Source organism: Cutaneotrichosporon oleaginosum (genome assembly GCF_008065305.1).
Source record: "Cutaneotrichosporon oleaginosum strain ATCC 20508 chromosome Unknown ATCC20508_contig01, whole genome shotgun sequence".
NCBI classification, from domain to species: domain Eukaryota; kingdom Fungi; phylum Basidiomycota; class Tremellomycetes; order Trichosporonales; family Trichosporonaceae; genus Cutaneotrichosporon; species Cutaneotrichosporon oleaginosum.
In genome coordinates this window covers 2,477,032-2,500,022 of record NW_027072170.1, presented here as the reverse complement: position 1 = coordinate 2,500,022, position 22,991 = coordinate 2,477,032, and the positions used below count along the sequence as shown (strand labels likewise).

At 63.9% G+C, this 22,991-nt stretch overlaps 11 protein-coding genes across 11 annotated transcripts; 7 read left to right on the top strand and 4 right to left on the bottom strand.

Moving 5' to 3' along the window:
• Positions 1 to 214: 214 nt before the first annotated feature.
• Positions 215 to 1,613, top strand: COLE_01004 (uncharacterized protein; the record flags this gene model as incomplete). The annotated part of the gene is made up of 3 exons (XM_018422132.2): positions 215 to 937; positions 1,178 to 1,297; positions 1,389 to 1,613. The coding sequence occupies 3 exons, from the start codon at positions 215 to 217 to the stop codon at positions 1,611 to 1,613; spliced, it is 1,068 nt and encodes a 355-aa protein (XP_018281856.1).
• A 460-nt stretch (positions 1,614 to 2,073) lies between these two features.
• On the bottom strand, positions 2,074 to 2,726 carry COLE_01003 (uncharacterized protein; the record flags this gene model as incomplete). The annotated part of the gene is made up of 4 exons (XM_018422133.2): positions 2,074 to 2,124; positions 2,183 to 2,345; positions 2,472 to 2,564; positions 2,623 to 2,726. 4 exons carry the CDS (start codon positions 2,724 to 2,726, stop codon positions 2,074 to 2,076), a joined length of 411 nt encoding a protein of 136 aa, XP_018281857.1.
• A 148-nt stretch (positions 2,727 to 2,874) lies between these two features.
• On the top strand, positions 2,875 to 4,001 carry COLE_01002 (uncharacterized protein; the record flags this gene model as incomplete). The annotated part of the gene is made up of 3 exons (XM_018425715.1): positions 2,875 to 3,127; positions 3,644 to 3,821; positions 3,944 to 4,001. 3 exons carry the CDS (start codon positions 2,875 to 2,877, stop codon positions 3,999 to 4,001), a joined length of 489 nt encoding a protein of 162 aa, XP_018281858.1.
• A 130-nt stretch (positions 4,002 to 4,131) lies between these two features.
• On the bottom strand, positions 4,132 to 6,513 carry COLE_01001 (uncharacterized protein; the record flags this gene model as incomplete). Its single annotated transcript, XM_018422134.2, has 3 exons — positions 4,132 to 4,323; positions 4,360 to 5,629; positions 5,684 to 6,513. 3 exons carry the CDS (start codon positions 6,511 to 6,513, stop codon positions 4,132 to 4,134), a joined length of 2,292 nt encoding a protein of 763 aa, XP_018281859.1.
• Positions 6,514 to 7,669: 1,156 nt separating this feature from the next.
• Positions 7,670 to 9,396, top strand: COLE_01000 (uncharacterized protein; the record flags this gene model as incomplete). Its single annotated transcript, XM_018424928.1, has 3 exons — positions 7,670 to 7,939; positions 7,972 to 8,790; positions 8,821 to 9,396. 3 exons carry the CDS (start codon positions 7,670 to 7,672, stop codon positions 9,394 to 9,396), a joined length of 1,665 nt encoding a protein of 554 aa, XP_018281860.1.
• Positions 9,397 to 9,637: 241 nt separating this feature from the next.
• Positions 9,638 to 9,880, top strand: COLE_00999 (uncharacterized protein; the record flags this gene model as incomplete). The annotated part of the gene is made up of 1 exon (XM_018422135.2): positions 9,638 to 9,880. The coding sequence occupies one exon, from the start codon at positions 9,638 to 9,640 to the stop codon at positions 9,878 to 9,880; it is 243 nt and encodes an 80-aa protein (XP_018281861.1).
• Positions 9,881 to 10,866: 986 nt separating this feature from the next.
• On the top strand, positions 10,867 to 12,796 carry COLE_00998 (uncharacterized protein; the record flags this gene model as incomplete). Its single annotated transcript, XM_018425138.1, has 2 exons — positions 10,867 to 12,291; positions 12,326 to 12,796. 2 exons carry the CDS (start codon positions 10,867 to 10,869, stop codon positions 12,794 to 12,796), a joined length of 1,896 nt encoding a protein of 631 aa, XP_018281862.1.
• Positions 12,797 to 13,215: 419 nt separating this feature from the next.
• Positions 13,216 to 13,605, top strand: COLE_00997 (uncharacterized protein; the record flags this gene model as incomplete). The annotated part of the gene is made up of 2 exons (XM_018425139.1): positions 13,216 to 13,302; positions 13,348 to 13,605. 2 exons carry the CDS (start codon positions 13,216 to 13,218, stop codon positions 13,603 to 13,605), a joined length of 345 nt encoding a protein of 114 aa, XP_018281863.1.
• A 212-nt stretch (positions 13,606 to 13,817) lies between these two features.
• On the bottom strand, positions 13,818 to 15,065 carry COLE_00996 (uncharacterized protein; the record flags this gene model as incomplete). Its single annotated transcript, XM_018426380.1, has 2 exons — positions 13,818 to 14,755; positions 14,786 to 15,065. The coding sequence occupies 2 exons, from the start codon at positions 15,063 to 15,065 to the stop codon at positions 13,818 to 13,820; spliced, it is 1,218 nt and encodes a 405-aa protein (XP_018281864.1).
• A 2,209-nt stretch (positions 15,066 to 17,274) lies between these two features.
• Positions 17,275 to 18,987, bottom strand: COLE_00995 (uncharacterized protein; the record flags this gene model as incomplete). Its single annotated transcript, XM_018422137.2, has 6 exons — positions 17,275 to 17,553; positions 17,588 to 17,949; positions 17,984 to 18,093; positions 18,126 to 18,547; positions 18,582 to 18,742; positions 18,774 to 18,987. 6 exons carry the CDS (start codon positions 18,985 to 18,987, stop codon positions 17,275 to 17,277), a joined length of 1,548 nt encoding a protein of 515 aa, XP_018281866.1.
• Positions 18,988 to 19,254: 267 nt separating this feature from the next.
• Positions 19,255 to 22,766, top strand: COLE_00994 (uncharacterized protein; the record flags this gene model as incomplete). The annotated part of the gene is made up of 3 exons (XM_018426381.2): positions 19,255 to 19,730; positions 19,763 to 22,014; positions 22,048 to 22,766. The coding sequence occupies 3 exons, from the start codon at positions 19,255 to 19,257 to the stop codon at positions 22,764 to 22,766; spliced, it is 3,447 nt and encodes a 1,148-aa protein (XP_018281867.1).
• Positions 22,767 to 22,991: the final 225 nt, after the last annotated feature.

Sequence of the window (22,991 nt, the reverse complement as noted above, 5' to 3'; positions counted from 1 at the left end):
TGCGCATGCGGCGCGCGATATGCAGCACGAACTAAATATATTCGAGCGGAGTGACATCTCTTCACGTTTCCTCGCCGGGCGAAATCGATACGGCTGTGGCGCTCCGCTCCCTCCGCTTTCCGTCTCCGCCCTGATCTGATCTGATCTCCTCCACACCGAATTCTGACTTTTGACTTTGCTCTCCTCTATCCGCCATCTTCCACCCCCATCCACCATGCCCGAAGGAACCTACAAGATCCATGTGCCCGCGACGTCGGCCAACATCGGTCCGGGCTTTGACGTGTGCGGCATCGCGCTGGGCCTATCGCTCGACCTGATCGTCACCGTCCCCGCGCAGTCGAACGCGGACTCTCTCGAGCGCGACCCCGTGATCACCTACACGGGCCTGGACAGCGCCAACGTCCCCCTCTCGCCGTACAAGAACCTGCTGACGCGCGTTGCGCTGTACGTGCTGCGCTCGCACGGCAAAGAGTTCCCCCGCGGCGTCTCGGTTGCGGCGCACAACGAGATTCCCTTCGGCCGGGGCCTCGGCTCGTCCGGCGCCGCCGTCATCGCCGGTGTCCTCCTCGGCGACTTGCTCGGCGACCTCGGCCTCGACACAGAGCGCCTCCTCGACTTTGCGCTCATGGTCGAGCGGCACCCGGACAACGTGACGGCCGCGCTCGTCGGCGGCTTCGTCGGCAGCTACCTCAAAGAGCTGGCGCCCAAGGACCTCGAGGCCGCAAGCGTGCCGCTCGCCGAGGTGCTGCCCGAGTTCCCGCCCGACGCCGGGCCGGACTGGGGCAAGGAGCCGCCCGTCGCCCCTAATGGTATCGGGCACTACGTGCGCTTCGGCTGGGCCAGGGAGATCAAGGCGATCGCCGTCATGCCTCGCTTCGAGCTCGCGACCGCCAAGGCGCGTGGCGTGCTGCCCAACGAATACAGCCGGAAGGATGTGGTGAGTTCCAGCGGAGCGGGAGCCTAGGCTACCGTGGCAGCTTGGCGGAGAGAAGGAGTGGCTGGGTCATTTGTCGAGCGGGCGGGGTGAGCGGACGAGAGAGATCGCGTGCTCGTCTGGAATTCCGCACCCACTGTCAGCCAGCACCAACCGTGCTCTCTTCAACCCCAATCGCGCCCAACCTGGGCAAGGGATTGGAGTCTTCGCCACACTCGCCGCTACGCTGAGCGCTGACCCCAGATCTTCAACCTCCAGCGCCTGGCCGTCCTCACCACCGCGCTCGCGCGCTCCCCGCCCGACCCGGAGCTCATCTACGAAGCGATGAAGGACCGCCTGCACCAGCCGTACCGTGTGCCGCTTGTGAGTGCCTTTTTATGTGTGGATCTATGTTCCGCTTGCGTGGAAGTCGTCGCGACGTCGCGCTTGCCGTCGCCCAGCAAACTCACATCAGATCCCCGGCCTCGACAAGATCATCTCGCTCAGCCCCCAGTCCAACCCCGGGCTGTGCGGCATCTGCCTGTCCGGCGCAGGGCCGACGATCCTCGCGCTCGCGACGGAGAACCACGAGGGCATCGCGCGCGACATCGAGCGGATATTCGCCGAGCACAACGTCGAGTGCGATTTCAAGGTGCTCGAGATTGACACCAAGGGGTCTTGGGTGGAGAAGCAGGCGTGAGTGGCGCGGGGAGGGGTGGGAGAGGGGTGTGAGAGAGAGGAAAAGAGCGATCGACTCCGACGGTCTACTTGGACGCTAGGATGGCTTCGCGACTGGGGGGGGGGGGGGGGGGGGGGATTGGAGATTGGTGCGGCCGATGGAGGGGAACTGAAGGGTAGCGAGAGCCAGAGCTGGTCGGACTGGCTGTGGAGCTGGTTCGGATACTAGCTGAAAAGGCGAGCAAGGAGCAAGGAGCAAGGAGGCAAGGAGGCAAGCGCACGGCGTAGACGCCGCAAGATGCAAAATGGCATCGGACGTCGAGCTGCCGATCGCGTTCGCATCGAGAGTCGATACTCATAGACACTTGCATCCCACCCATAGTGGGTGACTTTCACCCCAGCTATGCATGTATGTAGCGTGGAACTCGTCAGTAGGGGATGAAACTGCCAGTGGCTGCAGAGTTAAGAATACATACTATACATCAAGCCGACTGGGCCTCACGCGCCTGCGCTTCGCGCACCGCACCCTCGAACTGGGGTCAGCTCCAGCGCCGTGTGCTGCGCTGGGCGATGCGCCCCCGGATCACGCACCTGCTCAACTTCCCATAACAACCGCTCTTCGCGGCGGACCAGCACCTCCCGCTTCTTCTTCAACACACCCGCGCGTCGCGTCGCATACTCCGCGGCCTCTTTTGGCGGCAGGGCGAGATGCACGTCGAGCCCGAGGTCGAGGGTGATGGCGGCGGTGGATGGTCTAGGGTGAGCACATGTGCAAGGGAAGCGACGACAGACGAATGGGAAGAATGTGATGAAGGTGAACTGGGAGGAGTTGGATGGCGAGATTGCGGAAGGAAGGAACGCCGCCGGAGAAGCCACTCACACCACCGTGTCGACCCACACGCCGGCGCCGAGCTCGGAGGGTCCCGCGTGCGGCTTGCCGTCTAGCCGCTCCAGCCTGCGCGCGACTTGTTCACTGGTGTCAGTTCCCTTCCTAGGCGGCAGCGGCGAAGCCACCCGCCGTCGGCGCTCACTAATCGCGTATGTCGCCGTCTACCCGCGCAATCTCCTCGCGCACCGCCGCGAGGGCGGGCACGAGCGTATTCTGTATTTGGGCCGAGTACGCTGCCGAGCTCATCTCAATCCATCGTCAATACCCAGATGGATGGCCTCCACCGATCACTGAATTGCCACCCGCACACCGCGCCACACGCACCAACGCCGCAATCCCCGCCCCGCCCCCACTTCGCCAACCACGGCCGAGGCATATCACCACCACACCAACCATGCCCGTCAAGCAGCTCGAGACGCCGTACCCCGTCATCGACGTGGACCCGCACTTTGCGCGCGTCGTGCGCTACATGCGCCCGAACGACTACCTGCTCTGGGGCGGGGTGACGGCGTCCGGGCCCCTCCTCGTCAGCCTGTGGGACAAGATGGACCCGTCGAAGGCTACGCACGGCATCCGGCACGCGAGCCGCTTCGCGGGATGCATGGGCTTTGTTGCGGGGTTCATGCTCGCGTACCAGAACTCGTCTTGTGAGTTTGTCGGGGGCGGGGGTGGGGAGGAATTAGGAGGAAGAGGCTTCGGTGCAGGCCGGAGGTCGAGAGGCGGGAGTGGAGTGAAGGAGAAGGAGGGGAGAGGGAGGGAAGAGAGGGGCGGAGGGTGGAAGGGGAAGGGAGGCGGGGAGGATGGAGCACGGAAACAGCGAGAGCGGCGCCCGACGAGCTTGCGGCGGTCCCATCGATTCTGAGGTCGACAGCGGCGCCGGGCGGACCGCGCCGACTCAACTGCAACCGACCGACACGGACGCGGAGCCTGCGATGTCGGGCAGGGAGCACAGGCATCGAGTCTGACTGCGGAAACGTCGGCGACGTCCTTAGCGTCTGCACGACTCCACCTTTGCGCCTCCATCGCCTCTCTCGCGCTCACGCTCGCGCTCGCGCTCGTGCTCGCGACGCCGGCGTCCCGCTTCTCCACCCTCCCCGCTGCAACCCCTCTGTCCCCCTCCTTTTCCTTCATTCGACATTCTTGAACTGCCGCACTAACACCAGTCCGCTTCCTCGGCCTCAAGGAGAACAAGCAGGAGCAGGAGCGCGACTTTGAGGAGCTCTCGGCACTGGCAAAGGCCGGCAAGCCGCTGTACGGCGACTCGGACCTGTCGCCTTACCTCCAGGGTGTTGCGTCGCGCAACTCGACCTACTCGCAGTTCAAGCTGCAGACTATGCCTTGGTGCGTTGAGCGTGTGGGAGAGGGAGAGGGAGAGGGAGCAGCTGGGGCATGTGGCGATGCTTGAACCAACTTGCCAGCTCTCTCGCCCTTCCGGCAACCGCGCTATCTGACTCTGACCCCAGGTTCAACTTTGTCAACCACAACGACCACGGTGCCGACACCTCCAAGTACCAGAACTAGCTCGTACACCAGAACTAGACCCGATAGGGAATGTATAACATGCATGACGGACAAGTGCAACTGCAGCGGACAAACAGGACAGGAAGGGTACATACATGCATGACGGATATCAAGGACGGGGAAACTACTTCTATGCGACGGCATCAGCGTCCTCGACCTCCGGGGTGGTAGGGGTCGAGCCCTTTTCCACCGCTTCGGTGCGGCACGTGGGACACGAGTTGCGTCCCGACGACAGCCACTGGTCTACACATGGTTTGTGAAAGGCGTGCCGGCACTTGAGCACGCGGCAATCCTCGTCGTCCTCGTAGTCGCAAAGGCAAACCTGGGGTCAGCTGCAGTCAAGCGTGAGGAAGCTCACCATGCACCGCTCAGTGCTCGAATCGAGCACCTGGCCATCCTGGATGGCCTGCGCGAGAGTGTTCGCCTTGATGACTTTGAGACCCGACGCCTCAATCTCCTCCTGAGTGACAGTTGGGGGCTTGGCCGGGCCAAGGAGCTCGGCAAGGAGCTGCAAGTCCTCAGTGGTAAGCGGGCCACCTGAGACCAAGGACGGGATAGAAAGCACGGGGTGAGAGCTTGGGTAATTGCCACCGATAACGTAGATGAGGTACGTGTTAAGGGGCGGAGAGGCGCGCGGCTCACGGCGGGCTCCCAGGCGTTCAAGCACCCGGGTACGCAGGCTGCGGCGAGGACGGCTCTCAACAGTTGTGCCCCCAGCGGCGGGGGCGGCCGATAACTCCTGCTCGAGGTCGCGGTCAAAGTCGTGGTCATCGTCGGGCAGCGCCTGGGTGGTGGCGACAGGCGATGTGGCAGGCGACGATCCCGTAGCAGTCGGAGCGGCAGCGCCGGCATCCTCAGGCACCTGGCCGTCCATGAATGGGAACGAGGGGTGCGCCACTAGATCCTCGGTGGTCATGCTAGGATTGTGCGCAATGGAGCGCACACCTACAAAGATGGAAGGCACAATCGCCTCCTCCTGTCCATCGTTTGCGTTTGGCGTCACTACCGAGCCATCGGCATGGACGGTAGGGAATAGGTGAGCCCGGAAGAAGTTTAGTCGTCGTGGTTCGCCATCCGACCCCCCACTTACGCCAAGTGGTCGGTGAGCGCCCGGTAGGTTCTGCCCGAGCTGGCGGTGGAATGTGGGGATAGTGGAGTTGCTGGGGACATTGGGAGACGGGGGTTCAGCCACGCCCGAGGAGGTCGCATTTGTCGTGGCTGAGGCATCCAGGTCGCCAGTAGGACGCGTCCCTCCGGTTGATGTCTCCTCCACACTGGAAGAGGGCGCCGGAATATCGTCGTCACCTTCCTCGCCCGCCGCGTCGTGAACGGCATACGCCCGAACGGCCTGCATGAGATCTTGCTGTAGCGAGCCAAGGAAATCCTGGAACTCTGCCGGCACGTTTGCCGCGTTTGGAGCCACGGCTTCTGCAAAGCGGCGGTTGTCGCGTAGAACAGTGCGAAGGTACTCGCCAAGGGCAGCTTCGACGCTCTGATGTCGCTGGTTACGCTGGGGACGAAGACGCTCCATAATGGTCTGCATCGCGCTCTGGGCGGTCGACCGGGAAGGTTGAGACGACAAGCTCTCCGGCGATAGAAGGGTCGTGGCGGTGGCGGCTGCAGCAACACTGCTCGTCAGTACTACTGAGATGACTGCCTGCACCAAGAAGCAGCACACTCACGTCAAGAGGTTGCCAATCATACGGGCCTGCTGGTCAATGCTGGGCAAGTCGACCTGGCTATGTGACCCGCCGGTCTCGTCATGGTTGGCGCGTGTCTGTGCCAGACCCTGGATGACAAGCACGGCGCCCACCGGTATCCTTCCTTCCTCCTCGGCAGGTGGAGGCGCCTCAGTGGCGGGCGTGGGAGGCTGCTGGGAACTGGAGGATGGTATTGAGGAGTTGCTTGGGGAACGTTCTGGGGCGGCAAATCCCATGATGGCGCTGAGGCGATGCGATAGTGTGCGCGGTGGTGGTGGTGGTGGCGGGGCTGCGGAGGGTGGTGGGATGGCCGAGCTCGTGCTGGCAGCGCTGCTGACGGCGGGGCTGTCACGTCGACGAAGGCGAGATATGAGACCGGGCTGCGGTGTCCACTCTGGAGCGAGGCTGTCGCGTATTGTGGATACGGACCGCAGTCTATCGGACAGCAACTCATCAGTTGCGGGTGATGCGGGTGTGTCTGGTGATGTTGGAGTGCTGATGCCGCTGGAGGGCATTGTTCTAGGGAATGGGAGGCTGGGTCGAGTGGGGTACTGATGTGACGATGAGGGCCCGGCGATAGGTTCCGAGCTCATAGAATCATCTCCGTCGAGGGCTTCTGCGTCACCGTCTACCCTCCTGCGCTTTGGTCCGGGCGAGTTGATGCTGTTGTGGGCCGAGTTTGAGCGCTCGCGCTTGCTTGCATTCTGACTCTCGTGGTCGCGGCGGAGGAAGGTGGATATGCGGCGACGGAGTGTAGGACGAGGTTCGGCTTCCTCCTGCCGGCGTGCGGGGAGGCTCTGGTTTGCCCCCATGGCGGGAGGAGGGGGGAGGGGGGCTTGGGGGGATGAGGAGGAGGAGGAGGAGGAGGAGGAGAGGAGGAGGGGTGGAGATGGAGGGGGAGGAGGCGCTGCCTGCCTCTATTGTGAGAGGCGTGGGCAGGAGTGATGGGGTAGAGGGAGGAGGGAGAGTGGGACGAGGGAGGGGGATAAAGAGAAAGAGGAGGAGAGAGAGTTGTGGGTGAATGAGGATGTTAATGAGGAGGCGCGCAGTCGGAGGGATGCCAGTTGCCACCGGTGGAGGAGCAATGGGGAGAGGTCGCGTGGGTGGGGGGGTGTTGAGTGTGTGAGCGCAGGAAGTGATGGCGGAGTGTGCGTGAGAGAGAGAGAGTAAGAGAGAAAGAGATGAAAGAGAAAGATCGAGTGCGGAGTGAGAGTTGGAGATGTCGAGATCACTCGGAGGGGAGGGAGCAGTGGAGTAGGCGGCGGCCAGGCGGAGGCTGACTGAGCAGCAGCCAAATCGTCATCCATCCACACTCACTCAACAAGGAGTGGGGCAGCAAGTCACAGTAGGCCACGAGCACTGCAGCGGTCTATGCAGACCTCCTCTTCTCCTCCAGCCCTCCAGCCTCGAGCAGCCTCGAGCATTCTGTCTCACACACCGCATCAATCGCATCATTTCGTCGTCTCGTCGGCCTCCTTGTGGAATCCCACCGAGTAGAGTATCGATCACTCACTCCAGCGCCAGGCTCTGCTTGCTTACTCCCCTCCCAAGCAGTCACCCCACCACAATGACGTCGGCAGACTGTGGCCGTATCATGCTCTCTTAACAACAGTCGCGCTTGTCTCGTTCATCACGATCACTAGGGCATGCATACCACATCCTCACTCCATCCTCAGGAGCACCTCGAGCTTGGCCAGCTGCCACATTCCAGCACCGCGGGAATGATCCGGAACGAGCTCGGCCGCGAACAGCCTCGTGAGAAGAGCAAGACACGCGGAGACCCCATCTACTCCGCCCATCCCCGCACTCTGCCTGCAGATGCCGACGGTAACGTCGCCGTGATCGTCGGCCAGCGCCGGCAGCCGTCAAGTTGTCGACTATTGAGTGGGCATGCACTACGACTAAGACTAGAGCTAGTTGTGCATCGTCTCGTCGTCATCTACACGCCGCGTTACTCACCTCGGTGCCATGAGCGATCGCCCCTCACTCCTAATCACAAACGGCACGGTCATCAGCGGCGAGGAAGATGCGCAGCCCTATGCCGCGGACATCCTCATCATCGGCGGCGTGATCGACACCATCGCCGACCCAGGCTCCATCCACACCCACGCCGATGCGCGCATCATCGACGCATCGGGCCTATACATCTCGCCAGGCTTCATCGACATGCACGCGCACTCGGACCTCTACCTCCTCACGCACCCAGATCACGCCGCGAAGCTCACGCAGGGCGTGACGGCGAGTCCTCCTCTCTTTTGCGCTAACGCCAGACCGAAGTGATTGGGCAAGACGGCATCGCGTACGCGCCCGTGCGCACGGCGGCGCAGATGGACGCGATCCGCGCCCAAATCGCCGCCTGGAACGGCAACCCCTCGGACGAAGAGTGCGCGACGTCGCTCGCGCACCTCGGCCTATTCCAGTGGCGCTCAGTCGCGGAATACCTCGACACACTGGACCGCCACGCGCCCGCGACGAACGTCGCCTTCCTCGTGCCGCAAGGCAACCTCCGGCTGCTGGCCGTGGGGGCGGACGACGTGCCGGCGTCGGCTGCGCAGATCGCGGAGCAAGCCGCGCTGCTGCGCGCAGCCATGGCCGACGGCGCAGTCGGCATGTCCAGCGGCCTCACGTATACGCCGGGGATGTATGCGAGCACGAGCGAGCTGGCCGCGCTGTGCCGCGTCCTCTCCGAGTATCCGGGGGCATATTATGCGCCGCACCACCGCAGCTATGGCGCGCGGGCGATCGAGTCGTATGCGGAGATGTTGGGGCTCGCACAGGAGACTGGGTGTCCCGTACATCTCACGCATGCGACTCTCAACTACGCCGAGAATAAGGGACGGGCACCGGAACTCCTCGCTATGATCGATAGGGCGCGGCAGACCGCGGATATTACGCTCGACACGTACCCCTATCTTCCAGGCTGCACGACGCTGGCCGCGCTTCTCCCCAGCTGGGCGAGTGCGGGCGGGCCCGCGACAACCCTCAAACGGCTCGAAGACGCTGCGACGCGCGAAAAGATCCGCATCGCAGTCGAGGTGACGGGATGCGACGGCGGGCACGGTATCCCGACGAACTGGGACGAAATTGAAGTGCGCTGTCTGTGTGTTCGCTGACGGCAGATCGGGCCGACATCGCACCCCGACCTCGAAGGCTGGGCGGGGCGGCGCGTCGCGGACGTCGCGCGCAGCCTCCGGCGCGCGCCGATCGAGATATTCTTCGACGTCCTGCGGCGCGACCGCCTTGCGACCGCATGCTTAATGCACGTCGGGAACGAGGAGAATGTGCGCGCAATCATGCAGCACGCAACGCACATGGGCGGCTCGGACGGCATCTTGCCCGGCACCCACCCGCGCGCATGGGGCACCTTTCCCCGTTTCCTCGTCTACGGCCGCGAGCTCATGTCTCTCCCCGCGATGGTTGCGCACCTCACCACGCGCGCGGCGCGCCGCCTCGGCGTGTATCCCCGCCGCGGGGTGGTGCGCGCCGGCAGCGCGGCGGACCTCGTGCTCTTCGAGCCTGGGGTGCGGGACATGGCGACGCACGACGCGCCGCGCACCCCCGCGCGCGGCGTGCGCTACGTGCTTGTCAATGGGGAGGTGGCGTTGGCGGCGGAGGGAGAGGTCACGGGCGTGCGCGCGGGGAGGACGCTGCGGCGAGGCGGCGAGGTCGCGCCGCGAGGGGGACGAGATGTGTAGATGCGAATATAAACCGGGGGATGACGCCATCGGACATGGCCGGGCTGCGGATGGCGCCAGATAGCGAGAGGCGAGACGACAAGTGCCTCCGCACGGCCGCAAGAAGCTTGCCCCCCCCCCCCCGCATGAGCACCATGTGCTCGGCGTTGATCTTACTCCCCGCCGCTTGGCTGTGCCTTGTGTCGGTGCACCTACTTGGCGCTCGGTGACGCATGCCGCTTGCAGTCCGAGAGAAAGCGTGATGGAGCGCGCACGTCCGCCCATCCCGCGAGATAACCCCCGACGGACACGCGTGTTCCCTGAATACACGCAGCTCCGCACCACCGCCGATCGCCCGCCCTTCCGCTTGCCTCCGGCGCCGCGTACCGGCGTCGCGCTCGGCGTCTTGGCGGCGAGTTACTCGCAGTCCTTGCCCGGCCAGCGCTCGTGCCTGTTCTTTGTATTGTGTCTATTCACACGCGAACACGCCGCAAAAGTACCATAGTTGAGCGGTGCACGTGTCCGCCGCAAAACAGGTGACTCGTGCCGCACGTGCACGATCGCAAACGCGGCGGGCCCCCGTCGACATGTGCCGTCATGGGGTCGCTCGAAGCAGCGCGGCCGCGAGGCCACAGGGCATGAGCGTTGGATATGTGTTCTGGGATTGGTACAAGCTCTGTTGCAGGCACAGAGGCACAGTCATACGACGGGACGACTGTTCGGCAGCGCGCTGCGTCAGGTGTCTCCCTGACGGCGGCGCTCGGCAGTACTCTAGAAAGCCGAGGGTGGGAATGTGTGCATGGAAGAAAGAGATGAGATGCGGAGAGGAGAGTAGGAGATGGATTGAACAAGAGGGGATTGGAGGAGATCACGGACGACGAGGCAGAGGATATCGAATGTTGGGTGAGGAACACGTGCCTGAGATGCGATTTGCTCCCGCGGCAGAACCTGGAGGCCCAGCCTTTCAACTGAGCGCAGCCATCGCTACGGTAGCAGAAGGAGCGCACCTTCCCTCCCTCCTCCTCCTCCTCCTCTCTTCTCTTCTCCATCGCCTTGTCATCTCTCATCTCTCATCTCTCCTCATCTCTCACCACTCTCTTCTCCAACGCTCTCCCTCCTCCCCCCCTCCCCCCGTGGCATCCTCCCTACATGCGCTCACCATAGGCCATGTCAGCGATCCAGTCGCCGCCTCCTCTCCCAGCGCACATGCCATCCTCCCACACACATTCTCACAACCTCTCCCATTCCATCTCCCTCTCCAACGCCCTCCCCCCCGCTCCACATCAATCAAATGTCTCCTCCTCACTCTTCCAGCCCTCTGGCTCTCCCACAGAGTCTCGCCGCTCCCCTCACGCCCCACGACGCTCCCCCCTCGTCCATCCCGGCCAGATTACCCTCCCCCCCGCGCACATCCTCGCGCACCACCTAAGCATTCAGCTCCAGCAAGCCCAGACTGGCCGAAAACATTCAAAGAGTGCGCCAACATCCCCAATGTCTCGCCCAGCCCGCGACATGGCCCACGGCCTCGCCCCCATGTCCACAATCACGCCTATCGACCTGAACAATGCTGCTGCCAACGGCGCCAACGGTTATGCCAGGCTCAACGGACATGCCAATCACCCCGGTTATTCCCCTGCTGCAGGGCAGCATCTCTCTCTCCAGCCGCCGGCGCACATCGAAACCCGCTCACCTTCACACTCGCCTCGCACCCTGCATCCAAGATTGTCACCAGAGGCGGTTCTCAAGCCACTATCTCAGCTCGCACCGATCAACCCGAATGCCCATGCCCTCGCCAATCCACGACAGAAGGCCGCTCAGCGGGGCGCTACCATTCCTCCAGTGCAGCAGCAGCGCCCTGCCCTCTCGTACTACAATCTTCCAGATCCGGGGCCTTCGTCGGCCGCATCGTCTGGCTCGTCCCGGACTGTTCGTGCCGGCGCCAGGAGGCGAGCCGGCTCCAACCCCCGCCCGCCCTCTTCGACGTCATCAGAAGACACAGAGACAGAGGTCGACTCGGACTCGACGTTTGTGCCCGGCCGCGTGCGCCACCAGCATTCCAAGTCGCAACCCGATCTCACGGCATTACGGTCACGGCTTGCCGAAAGCTGGGCCAACCAGCAGCAGGAAGAACGGCGACTCCGAGAAGAGGCACAGGCCAACTCGATGCTGAGCCGGCGGCGGAGCCATGGGCGCAAGACGCCGCCGATCCGCCCCATGCCGCTCGCGAGCGGCGCACACCCGCACATCCACCCACACCGCCAATCGTCAGCGGGATTTGCAAGCGCAATTCCGCAGAGCGCATTGGGGCTGCGCCACTCGCCTCGCACGAGCACTGTGGCGCTCGCGCATCTGACTCCGATAACCAGTTCACCGCGCGCCGAGTCGAGCGCGGAGGACTCGCCATGGAGTCTGCGCGGCACCACCATTCCGCACGGGGGCATGACCGGTTCCGAGGATGCAGACGATGACCTCGAGTCGACCGACTCGCCTTCGTCCGGCTCGCTCTCGTTCTCGCCCAAGCTGCGCCGGCGACAGCGGCAAAGCAATAAGCGCGACGGGTCTGGCTCGGGCTCGGGATCTGGAGGGGCTGGACCCGTTCTTGGCCTGCTTCTTGAACCCAACTCGGCAGACGAGCGAAGCTCACAGGGCCTTGTTGACCTGCGGCCGGAGAGCATCGAGGCGCGTCTTCGCCGCTCATCCCTCCTCAACTTCCGACTATTAGCCGTGGTGCCGGCGTTATGGGGTATCAGTGTGCTCACGCACGCGCTCGTCACTGGAGCGCTCTGGCACGATGTGTGGCCATGGGGCGTCGACCTCTCGCGGGAGTCTGTCGAGAGACTGGTGCAGGGTCTGCACGTATACGAGGGCATTGAGCGACCGGTCCACCGCGGCGATATGGCGCTGGCGATCGCATGGGTGAGTTGTTTGTGCGCCGCAGAGCTAACTCCAGGCCATCGTCACTGCGCATTTCTGCTTTTGCCTCACGACGGGCCTCACCCACCGCTGGCGATCATACTACTCGCTCCCATCGACCGTGACGCGCCTCGTCTCGCTCCAATGCCTCTGCTGGCCAGCGACGTACACGACGCTTTGGGTCCTGGGCCCAACCCGCCCTCTCCTCGCATGGGTGGTCATCGGCGTAACGACGGGCTGGAGTCGCACCGTGCAGATGTGGGTGACGTCGAATGTGACGGTCGACGACGACGGGGGCGACGTGACGCCCGGCCCGCGCCGCTCGCCGCCGCTCCGCCCGCCGCCCCCGCCGTCGCATGTGACCGGCTGGCGCAAGTTCACGTACGGCCGGCGCTGGGACTGGGACGCGGTTGCGCGCGAGGTGGGTTGGAAGGTTGGGGGGCTGTTGCTCGTCACGTGCGCGTGGCTGTTCTGGAGACTGGACGAGATGTCGTATGGGAAGGTGTAAGCTCGAGGGTAAGTGAGGGACTTGTATGCAATAGTTATGGGCAGTATCTGCCATGTACACAGTGAGGGCGCGTGGGCGAGGGAGGAGACGGCGGGCAGGCAGCTGGGCGAGACGTGAGAGTGTGGTTTCACCTTGATGACGGGAAAGTGTCCCACAACCCACTCTGATGGCTATCACCCATGTATTGACCAAAGAAATGTCCATTTCCGAGAGTTGGATGGAATCAGTGACATCCTCGCACGATCGCACAGCGTGCTGCGACCGCGTCCCAACGATCACAGAACGCGCGCTCGATCTCGCCACAATGCCAGAAAGCCACACACTCGCCAACACAAAACACACCTTGACCTCGCTCCCACCATCCCAAGCATGCACATAACCCAACCAGAACCCCACCAGCCACCAGACGCACTAGCACAATGGCGCCCATCAAGGCCAAGACCTCCAAGCCGTTACGCAAGTACCCGCGCCTGCAAATCAACACGCAGCTCGCCCAGACGTGTCTTGTACGTCCTCTCCCCTCTTCCCCCCCCCCCCCCCACTCACACCAGACCCCCAACGAGCCCCGCGCCCCAACACGACCCACCATGCCCTGCATCCACATTCGCCCGACCACGCCCAAGCCCCCGCCCGCGCCATGGATCGCGCCGTGGAAGCCGGCTGCACGCTACGTGCCGGCCAACGCCGTCATAATCGGTGCGCCGCCGAAGGCTGTGCCGTGGAGGACTGCGACGGCGCCAGCCAACGCGGCCGAGGCCGAGGCCACACTCGCCGCCACACCCGCGCCTGCCGTACCCGAGGCCAAGTAGAGCAGGACAATCTGTCCGGATATCCGGTAGTTCATGCATGTGATGATCGGCAGATCAGGAGATTGACACGTGTGCTGCTTACGCGCTGATGAGATGATGGGATTGAGTGGCCGTGCAGCCAGAAGAGAAGAGCTGATAGAAAACAAGTGCAATCCCAGACACCAAGTGCAGTCAGAGAACAAGATGTGATGATACATGCGACGAAGCACGAGCTACTTGTCCCCACCTCCCTCGGCCTCTTCGCCACCCTCGCCGCCCTTGCTGCCCTCCCCTCCCTCCCCCGCAGCCTCCACCAAATCCCACCCCTCCCCGCGCCACAGCGACACCCGCCACAACGCCACAACAAGCGGCACACCCCCATCCCGCCCACTATCGATTTGAGGGATCTGGACCGCCACGAGCGCAGCCTCCTCCTCAGCCCGGTGCGCCTCGACTTCATCCGTCGGCGTCGTGACATGCCCACCTGCAGCCTCCGCGCATCGCCGCGCGAAAACCCGCTGCGCAGCCAACACGTCCTCCACCAGCGCGGCACACCGCGGCTCGGCACCCAACAACGCATGCAGCGGGAAGAGGGGCACGTCCCCTTCCTTCGTCGAGTTCGCGCCCTCGCGCCGCAGCATCCGCACGGTTGGGTGCTCGCGCTCCGCCTCCGTCAACCTGCTCCTCGCGCCGAACCGAACATCAAGCACGGCGATGGCGCTGCGGGGCGCCGCGCCGTGCGCCACGCCATCGACCTCCGCAGGCGACAGCGGGCGCAGCACGCGTGCTGCGTCCACGCCCTCCCCGGCCGGCGCCGCGGCGACGCGCGCGCGCAACAGCTCGAGCTCTTGCGCGACACGCGTCACAAGCTCCCCCTCGACTTGCTCGAGCAAGTTGTCAGGGATTTTCGGCGGGCCCTTGGTGATGTTCGCCAGCTGGCGCTTACTATGCCCGATGCCTGCGACGATGTCGCGCCGCAGCGCGACCCACGCGCCCAGCCCCGTCCGGCGGCCCGCGTAGCGCGGGTGCCGCAGCCCGTCCGGCGCGGCGATGACGCGCGGCGTCCCGCGCGTGTCACGCACCAACAGTGCGCGCAGGTTGAGCATGTACGCGGTGTGCAAGCTGCAGCGGGAGACGGCGCAGCGTCGCAGCGGCGTGTTCTGCATCACGGCTGGCGTCAGCGCGCCCGGGCACGACTCACCGACAGGGTCGTGGCGCCACGCCGTCGAGGCCGGCTTCGCGCGCCGCGCGGCGTAGTTGACTTTCGTGCGCGTCGGATACTGCCCAAAAAGGGCGGAGCGGGCGCGGCCCTCGCCCGACACTGCGGAGGTCGGGAGGTACGCGGGCTCGGGCGCCGCCGAGCGGCGCAAATGCGCGCCGGGGTCGCGCGCGGCTGCGGGCGCGAGCGCCGCGCCTACGGCCGCCTTCGACGACGCCGCGCGCGATAGCACGCAGCGCGATATCTTGAGCGTGGGGCGCATAGTGCAATGGCTCGTACGTCATGGGCCAAAAGCATCGAATAGCCGGGATTTGGTCCCGCGCGGCGACGGGGTGCCGACTCCCCGAGCGTCCGATACCCCGCACCATCACACTCTCTCCCACCATATTACCACCCCCGCCCGCGGACACTATGGCGGCGACGGGGTGCGTGTGGTCCCGGGCCTGCTGACGACAGGGGATATGACGGCGCCTGGACGCGCCGCGCGCGCACCGTCGACGACTGGCTCGCTGGTGAGTGGAGCGGAGCGCGTTGGGCGGCGCTGGGAAAGCGAAAGCGGGGGAGGGGGAGGGCGAGGATTGGACATGAGCATGGGCATGGGCCCACCGCGGTGTCTGTTGCAGTAGAGAGATCGCCACCGCCGATGCCGCAGCTCTCGACGCATGAGAGCTGCGGTGTTGGTCAGTTACACCTATCAGGAACAGCGCCGAGGATACCCGAGCCGCCGAGGCCGCGTCGCTGACGGACAGGCCACAAGGTCGTCGTGTCCGCCACCACTGCATCGATTGTCTCCACCTTTGCGGGCTTCCCGGTGAGTAGCCTGGGCGGATGGGGATGTTAGCGACTGTTCTTCTGTTGGCGGTCGGGCAGCCGGGGCCGGCCATTCCGCACCAGGCGGGAGCGCATGTTACCGTCAACTGTCACCTACATGCGGCGATGTCGCGGCGTCGTCGTCCATCGTCTAGCGGCGGCCGTCAGCGCAGCAAGGGCGCGGTCTGCAGCCCAGCCAATGCCGTTACCTCGCCGCACAGTACTAGCCGTCGCCTGTGGTTCGCCGCGGCCCGTGCTCAGCGTCACCGGCGACTAACGCCAGCTTGACTCGCTCAAGTCGCGCCTCCAGAGTTCGCGCGAGAACCTCTCCATGGCGCGCCTCGCCGCTGAGGTCGTCCGTGAAGAAGGCATCGGCGGGTAAGTGCGCCCAGGTGGCCCTGCTGACGATAGACTATGGCGCGGCTTTCCATTACCCCTCATCACAATTTCGATCGTCCGCACCATCTCTTTCACAATCTATACCAGCACCAAGCGCATTCTCAACAGTACGGCCGACTCGCCTACCTCCAATGAGGCGCCGTGGTTCGATCTCCATCTAGGCGTGCTGAACAAGAACCGCACCGCCGACGTTGCATTGACATCGCTCATTGCGGGCGGCGCGTCAGGCGCAGTTGTGTGTCTCGGGAGCGCACCATTCGAGCTCGTCAAGGTCCGCCGTCAGCTCGAGTATCAGATCTACCGTGACTCACATCCCGAGCTCTTCGCCCCCTCTCCACCTCCCCAGAAATCCGTCCCTCAACCACCCAAAGTGGTCCCTCTCACCCACACCACTCCCGCCGACGTCGCGGCCGAGGCGATCGAGTGCACCGTTGCCTCCGCCAAGCCCCGGCCGCCCCCCACACCCCAGTTCGTCCCGCCCACAACACTGCAAGCCGTGCGCATGATCGTGCGCTCTTTGGGCCCAATGGGCCTCTGGACCGGCTTCCCGCTCCACTTTGTACGCGACACTCTCGGCACAGCACTATACTTTGCCGAGTACGACGTGATGCGTTTCTGGCTCGGCGGCGGGAGAGGGGACGGCAAGCGCGAGGACAAGTTCGGCAGCACCACCACCCAAGCCGACCTGCCGGCGTGGGCGCGCGGATGGCTGCCTGCGCAACTCGTGCCGTTCCTCTGCGGCTCGCTGGCGGGCGTCACGTCTTGGGCGCTCATCTATCCCGTGGACGCGATCAAGACCAAGGCGCAGCAGCGCGCACTCTCAGGCCTCGCGCCGCGGACGCCGTACACTCAGCTTCGCCGCCTTGTGCGTGGGACAGACGGCACCAAACCCTGGCTCTCCGGCATCGGGCGGTTATACCGAGGGTACGTGAAGGCGCCGAGCAGGAGTTGACAGCAGACTCGGAGTGTCCATGGTGCGCTCTATGCTCACACACGGTCTCCTCTGGACCCTCGTCGACTGGACGAGCGGATACATTGACGGGCGGCCCGTTGAGCGCCTCGCCGAGCGGCTAGCGTAGCTTCGAAGCCACAGGCTTCTCGTACCCTCGCGCCTCACGTCGGCGCTTCCACAAGCACTCCTAGATCTAGCCACACCTACAATGTCAGACCATGCATACGCCACCTGGGCTCTACAGCATGCTGGATGCAGGGTATATACCAAGAATGTGGTGTGATATCTTCTGAGCTGCTCTTGTTTCTCTTTATTGCCGGGCCGCGGGGGGTTTTTTGCCGTTGGTCGGGTGCGCAAGCGCGCTCTCGTCTGCCCACTCCTTGGTCGCCATCTGCGTCAGGCGCGAGACACAGCGCGCGAACGCGAACAGCTCCTCGTCCGAGCTGAAGAGCGACGAGGACCCTACGACCTCGGTGTTGATGCCTAAATCCGTCATCGTCTGCTTGATGGTCTCATCGTCCATGGCCGACCCGTTCTCGTCGGAGAAAATGCTGTAGATCGGCCCGTTGGATGAGATAAACAATTTCGTCTGGCGTTAGCGCTCGACACAACTGCCAACCCACCTTGTTCTCGTAGCACGCGTCGATGAACGTGATGAAGCGACGCGCCTGGTCACGCTCGCTCAAGGTGAGCTTGGGCACCTCCTCAACGAATACAGTCGGGAACTTGGCCGTAATTTCAAGGTAGTCGGCCGCGCTGAGGGGGTGGTTACACAAATCGTCGAATGTGAAGCGCGCGACGTGGCCCGACGACTCGGGAACGGTGAGCTCTCGCCCCCACAGCGGAAGTTTGCGGTTGATCTTGATCTCCGGGTCCGGGTCGGCGCTCGCGAGGCCGTGGAAGAGCTTGTCCATCTCGGCCGACGTCTCCTCGTTCAACGGGTGGTAGTAGACGTGCGTGATCGTCCGCGGCATCTTGCGGTAGTCTGTGTGAGCACAGTCGGCAAAGATGGCACTCACCCGTGCCCGAATTGAGATCGACAATGTCGAAGCGTTCCTTGATAAGGTCAATAGCCGGGATGAATGACTCGCGCTGGATACCGTTGATGTACAGCTCATCCGGGTGGCGGCTATCGTCAGCTCGGACGCAATCTGCACCCACTTGGACGTGATGATGGCCACAACACCAAAGTCTGTCAGGCGCTCGAACAGGTTGCGCAGAAGCATGGCTGTCACAATGTCCGTGACCTGAAACTCGTCGAAGCAGAGCACGCGCCCATCGGCGGCAATGCTACGCGCCACCTCGGGAATGGCGTCGCGCTTTCCATCCCCTTCAGCGGTGTACCGCGCCGTGACCGCATGCTGACGCTGCAGCACCTCGATCATGAACGAATGGAAGTGGATGCGCGTGCTCCCGTACTTGCCGCCAGCCTGGAACTGGTGCGGCAGTGTCGAATGGAACAGGTCCATCAACATCGTCTTGCCCGTCCCCACCGAGCCATACAGATACAGGCCCTTGGGCACCTGGTCAAGCGGGATGATAGGCTCAAGGGTCGAGCTCTTGCGCGTGAAGAACTTGCCGAACTCATCGTTAGCTCAACGCCACAGAGCGACGTACGAAGGAAGGCTGCACCTCTGCCTCAGGCTCGGGGAGCGGTCCCGGGTCGTAGTCCTTCAGTTGCTCCCAGAGTGGCATTAGCTTCTTCACGATCTTTCGCTGGTGCTCGTCGGGTCTTAGGACGCCCTCGTTGACGAGGAACTCGTACCGCGTCATCGGGTCTGGTGTGAGCCACGCCGACGCCTAGCGCACCATGGAAAGACGCGGCTGCCTGCGAATCGTGGATTTTGTGCTCCAAGTCTTCGCGCTGGCCGGGCGAGAGGGCACTCCGCGACGTCGTGACGGTGCGGAATGCTGGCCGGAGATATACCGATGCGCGGGCGCGGGCAAGGGGCGCAAGAGAGCGAGCGGCGGGAATCGCGCCGACCCGGGCACGCTGGACGCCGGCGAGTAGGCGCGGATGCATGATATGAGGTGAGTGGTGAGTGGTGAACGGAGGAATGACAGCAAGCGCGATGAGATGAGCCTCGGAGTAGCAAGGGTCGGAACGTGCGCACGGCATAGCCGGCCCGATGATTCGCCACATCCATCTCGGCCGTGTCTGTTTAACCCCGCCATCCCCACTCTCAAAACGTAATCGCACGTGGCAAGAACAGGGATCAACAACGAGACTGACTTCTATCAACGCGCGATTCACAACAACAACTCTCCCTCTTTCTATCCATCCTCCACAATGTCTCGACGCGTCCCCTCCACCGGCGTGTCTCGAACAGTGAACCGTGCGCCGTCACTTGCTCCCTCCTCCCGCGTCTCTCGACCACCAAGCAGCGCTACGGCCTCGCGGCGTACGACTTCCGCACTTGCCGGCATGCGCGTGCCCTCCGATATCCCAGAATCAAATATCAACGTCGTAGTGCGATGTCGCGGGCGAACACCTCAAGAAATCGAGGAGAACTCACCACCTATCACCCAGACTGATGGTCCCGTGTCCGACGCAATCACAGTCACAACAACACCCGCGGCGTCGGCGACGAGTATCGTCGTCCCTACAGACGCAAACACCAAGACATACAAGTTTGACAAGGTGTTTGGCCCCGAGGCCGATCAGACAACTGTATTTAGCGAGGTCGCCGATGGTATGCTCAATGAGGTGCTGTCGGGGTACAACTGCACTATCTTCGCGTATGGGCAAACGGGAACAGGCAAGACGTGAGCCATTGTTTGGCTTATGCTTACGGCAGGTACACGATGCAAGGCGACATGACGCCTACACCACTACAGGCGCCGTCCATCGAGGCAGGAATCATCCCGCGCGTACTGCACCGCCTGTTCGCGCTGCTCGAGGCGCAGGAGAACAACGAGTACGCAGTCAAGTGCTCGTACCTTGAAATCTACAATGAGGAGCTGCGCGACCTCCTGTCCTACGACTACGGAAAGCCGGGCGCGACATCCAATATCAAGATCTTCGACGACACGTCCAAGAAGGGCGTGAATGTCCAGGGAGTCGAGGAGGCGGGGTTGCGCGACCTCAACGATGGTCTCGCCGTCCTCCGCAAGGGCAGTCAGCGACGGCAAGTCGCGGAGACCAAGCTCAACACGGAGAGCTCTCGCTCCCATTCAATCTTTACCCTCACTGTTCACGTCAAGGAGATGTCGGGGGACAAGACCGGGGAGGACATGCTAAGGATAGGCAAGTTCAATCTTGTTGATCTCGCGGGCTCTGAGGCCGTCGGGCGCTCAATGGCGCAGGGCGCCCAACGCCGCGAAGCTGGCATGATCAACCAGTCTCTCCTTTCACTAGGGCGCGTAATCAACGCCCTCGTGGACAAGTCGGCGCAGCACGTCCCGTACCGCGAGTCAAAACTCACGCGGTTGCTCCAAGACTCGCTGGGCGGGCGCACCAAGACCTGCATCATCGCGACCGTCTCCCCGACCAAGAGCAATATGGAGGAGACGTTGTCGACGCTCGAATACGCCAGCCGTGCCAAGAGCATCCGCAACAAGCCCGAAGTGAACGCGCATCTCACCAAAGCCGGGCTACTGCGCGAGTATCTCGGCGACATCGAACGCCTGAAGGCCGAGTTACATGCCGCGCGCGAGAAGAACGGCGTGTACATCCCTGACGAACAGTGGAAGGAGATGAGCGAGGAGCGCGTGCAACGCAAGCTCGACTACGACGAGGCCAAAACGCGCGTAACGACTGTCGAGGTTGAGCTGCGCACACGGCGCGCCGAGTTCGAGCAGCTTACGACGCGCTTCGTGACGACATCGAGCGAGCTCACTGAGGCACGCGAAGCGGAGCGCCAGCTCGGCGCAGAATTACTGGCTGCCAAGGCCGATCTCGAGGCAACACGGGCGGCGCTGGGCCACGAAAAGGCAATCGCGGACGCGTACGCTGCTGGCGAGGAGCGCCTCGACGGCGTAGCAGGCAAGCTGCACGCTGTGGCAAGCACAAGTATCCGGGACGCTGGCGGGCTCTTCGACAAGCTCGGGCGCGTGAACAACGTGCTCGACGCCAACTCTGCGTCGTCGCATCGGTACAGCGCCGCGGTGTCGTCGCTCTCTCAAGACCTGCAGACGCGCATGTCCAAGCTCCACAACGTGCAGGGGGAGTTTGGCGGCAGCCTGCGCGCCCACCTCGAAGCTTACGCGGCACGGGGCAAGACCGAGTCCGAGTCCCACATGGCCTCGCTGGACGCGAGCCTTGGCGCGCTCAACGCGCTCGCGGCGACCTTTACACACTCAGTCGCGGAAGACAAGACCGCGTTTGCCGAAGCAGGGGCGGCAATCCTCGCGGTCCGCGACGAAGTGCAGGGCGCCGCAAAGGGCTGGGCGCGGGCGATGGACTCGCGCTCATCCCGCATGGTCGAGGAGCTCGTGGCGCACCAGCGCGCGCACCTCTCGACCGTGCAGGGCGTGTTGGACACTACAAGCCAGCTCGTCGACGCGGTTATTGCGGCAGCGCAAGACCACGTCGCGGCGCAAGATGCGCAAGCGCAGCGCGTCGCCGCGCTCGCTTCACAAGCGGCGGCGGACGAGATCGGGCGGCTACGCGCCCAGAATCGCCATCTTGCCCAAGTCCTTGTAGAGGAGCGCAAGCATGGCGCGCAGGCACGCACGGACCTCCTTTCCGGTATCGCGGGGCTTGTCGAGCGCTTCTCGGAGCACCAGGACGCGCGGTTCGGGAGTGCACTTGCGAGCGTGCGCAGCGCCAACGACACGAGCGTGGATAGAATGGAGGCGTTTGCGGCGTCGCACGCAGAAGCTATCGGCAGCATGGCGGAGAACGCACGTACGTTCCGCACTGGTCTCGACGCCCGGGCGGGAGAGGCCGAGGCGCAGCGCGGGGCAGGGCCTGCGGCCGTGGAGGAAGTATCTATCGGCCTACAGAAGCGGCTGGAGGCGTACGGCGCCGATACGAGTCGCGAGGGCGCAGAGCGCGTCGGCGAGTTCAACGCGCTGTGCGGGCGGCTCGGGTCGGGCATCGCGGACTGTGAGTTACCTCGCCGGTGTCAACTGACCTCAGTCTCGAACAAGGCCTCGAAGAGCGCCGACGCGCACCTCGCCGCGCTGGCGGATGTGGCGACGGCCGCGCGCGGCCTCCACGACTCCTCGGCGAGGTTCACGCGCGCCGTGGCGCAAGATTCCGCGGACCTCACGACGACGTTGTTGCGCTCGCACACAGACGCGGCCGCGCAGAGCAGCAGGGCGCACTCGAGCGCCAAGCGCAAGCTGGACGCCATGCTCTCCGCCACGTCCGAGTACGTCGGCGGGCTCGCGGCCGACGAGCCGACGGGTGAGACACCGCGCAAGCGCGCATACCACCTGCCCAGCTGGGAGCGGACTGCGCCGCGCGGCGTCCTCCTCGAGCGGATACGGCGCGGGTCGCCGCTTGTGCTGCCGCGCGCGGAGACGCCCGACGTCGATGCCCCCGTGGCCTCCCCGGACGTGAGTGCCTCGACGTCAACTATCTCCGCCTCTGCCTCCGTAGAGGCTGTGATCACGCCGCCACCCGTCCCCTCAAGAATACCTTCGCGGAACAATAGCGTGTCGTCTTCGCAGGAGGCTGAGCGGCCTGTGGAGCGCGTCGAGCGCCCCACTCTCGAGCGCTCGGCGTCAGACCTTGTCCACATCTCCTCGCGGCGACGCCCGAAAAAGCTCGGGTCAGTGGACATCGATTCGCTCACTGCATCCACTGTGGGCGTGTTGAAAGAAGGGGGGAATATTCCGCGCCGAAGGCGCTAAGTGTACTAGTAGTATCCAATGGTCTAGACGAGGGGTGCATGCATGTATGTGTTAACAGGCTAATACTAGCTGGGGTGAAGTACCACACTACCACATGGCGGGGTCAAATCCGCCACGTCTCCGCCATTGAACCTCTGCCATCATCATCCCTGTTGCTCGCATCATCGCCGGCGTCGCCTTTGCGAGCCTCAAGAAAAACGCAGCATCTCCAGGAGACGTCAGCCT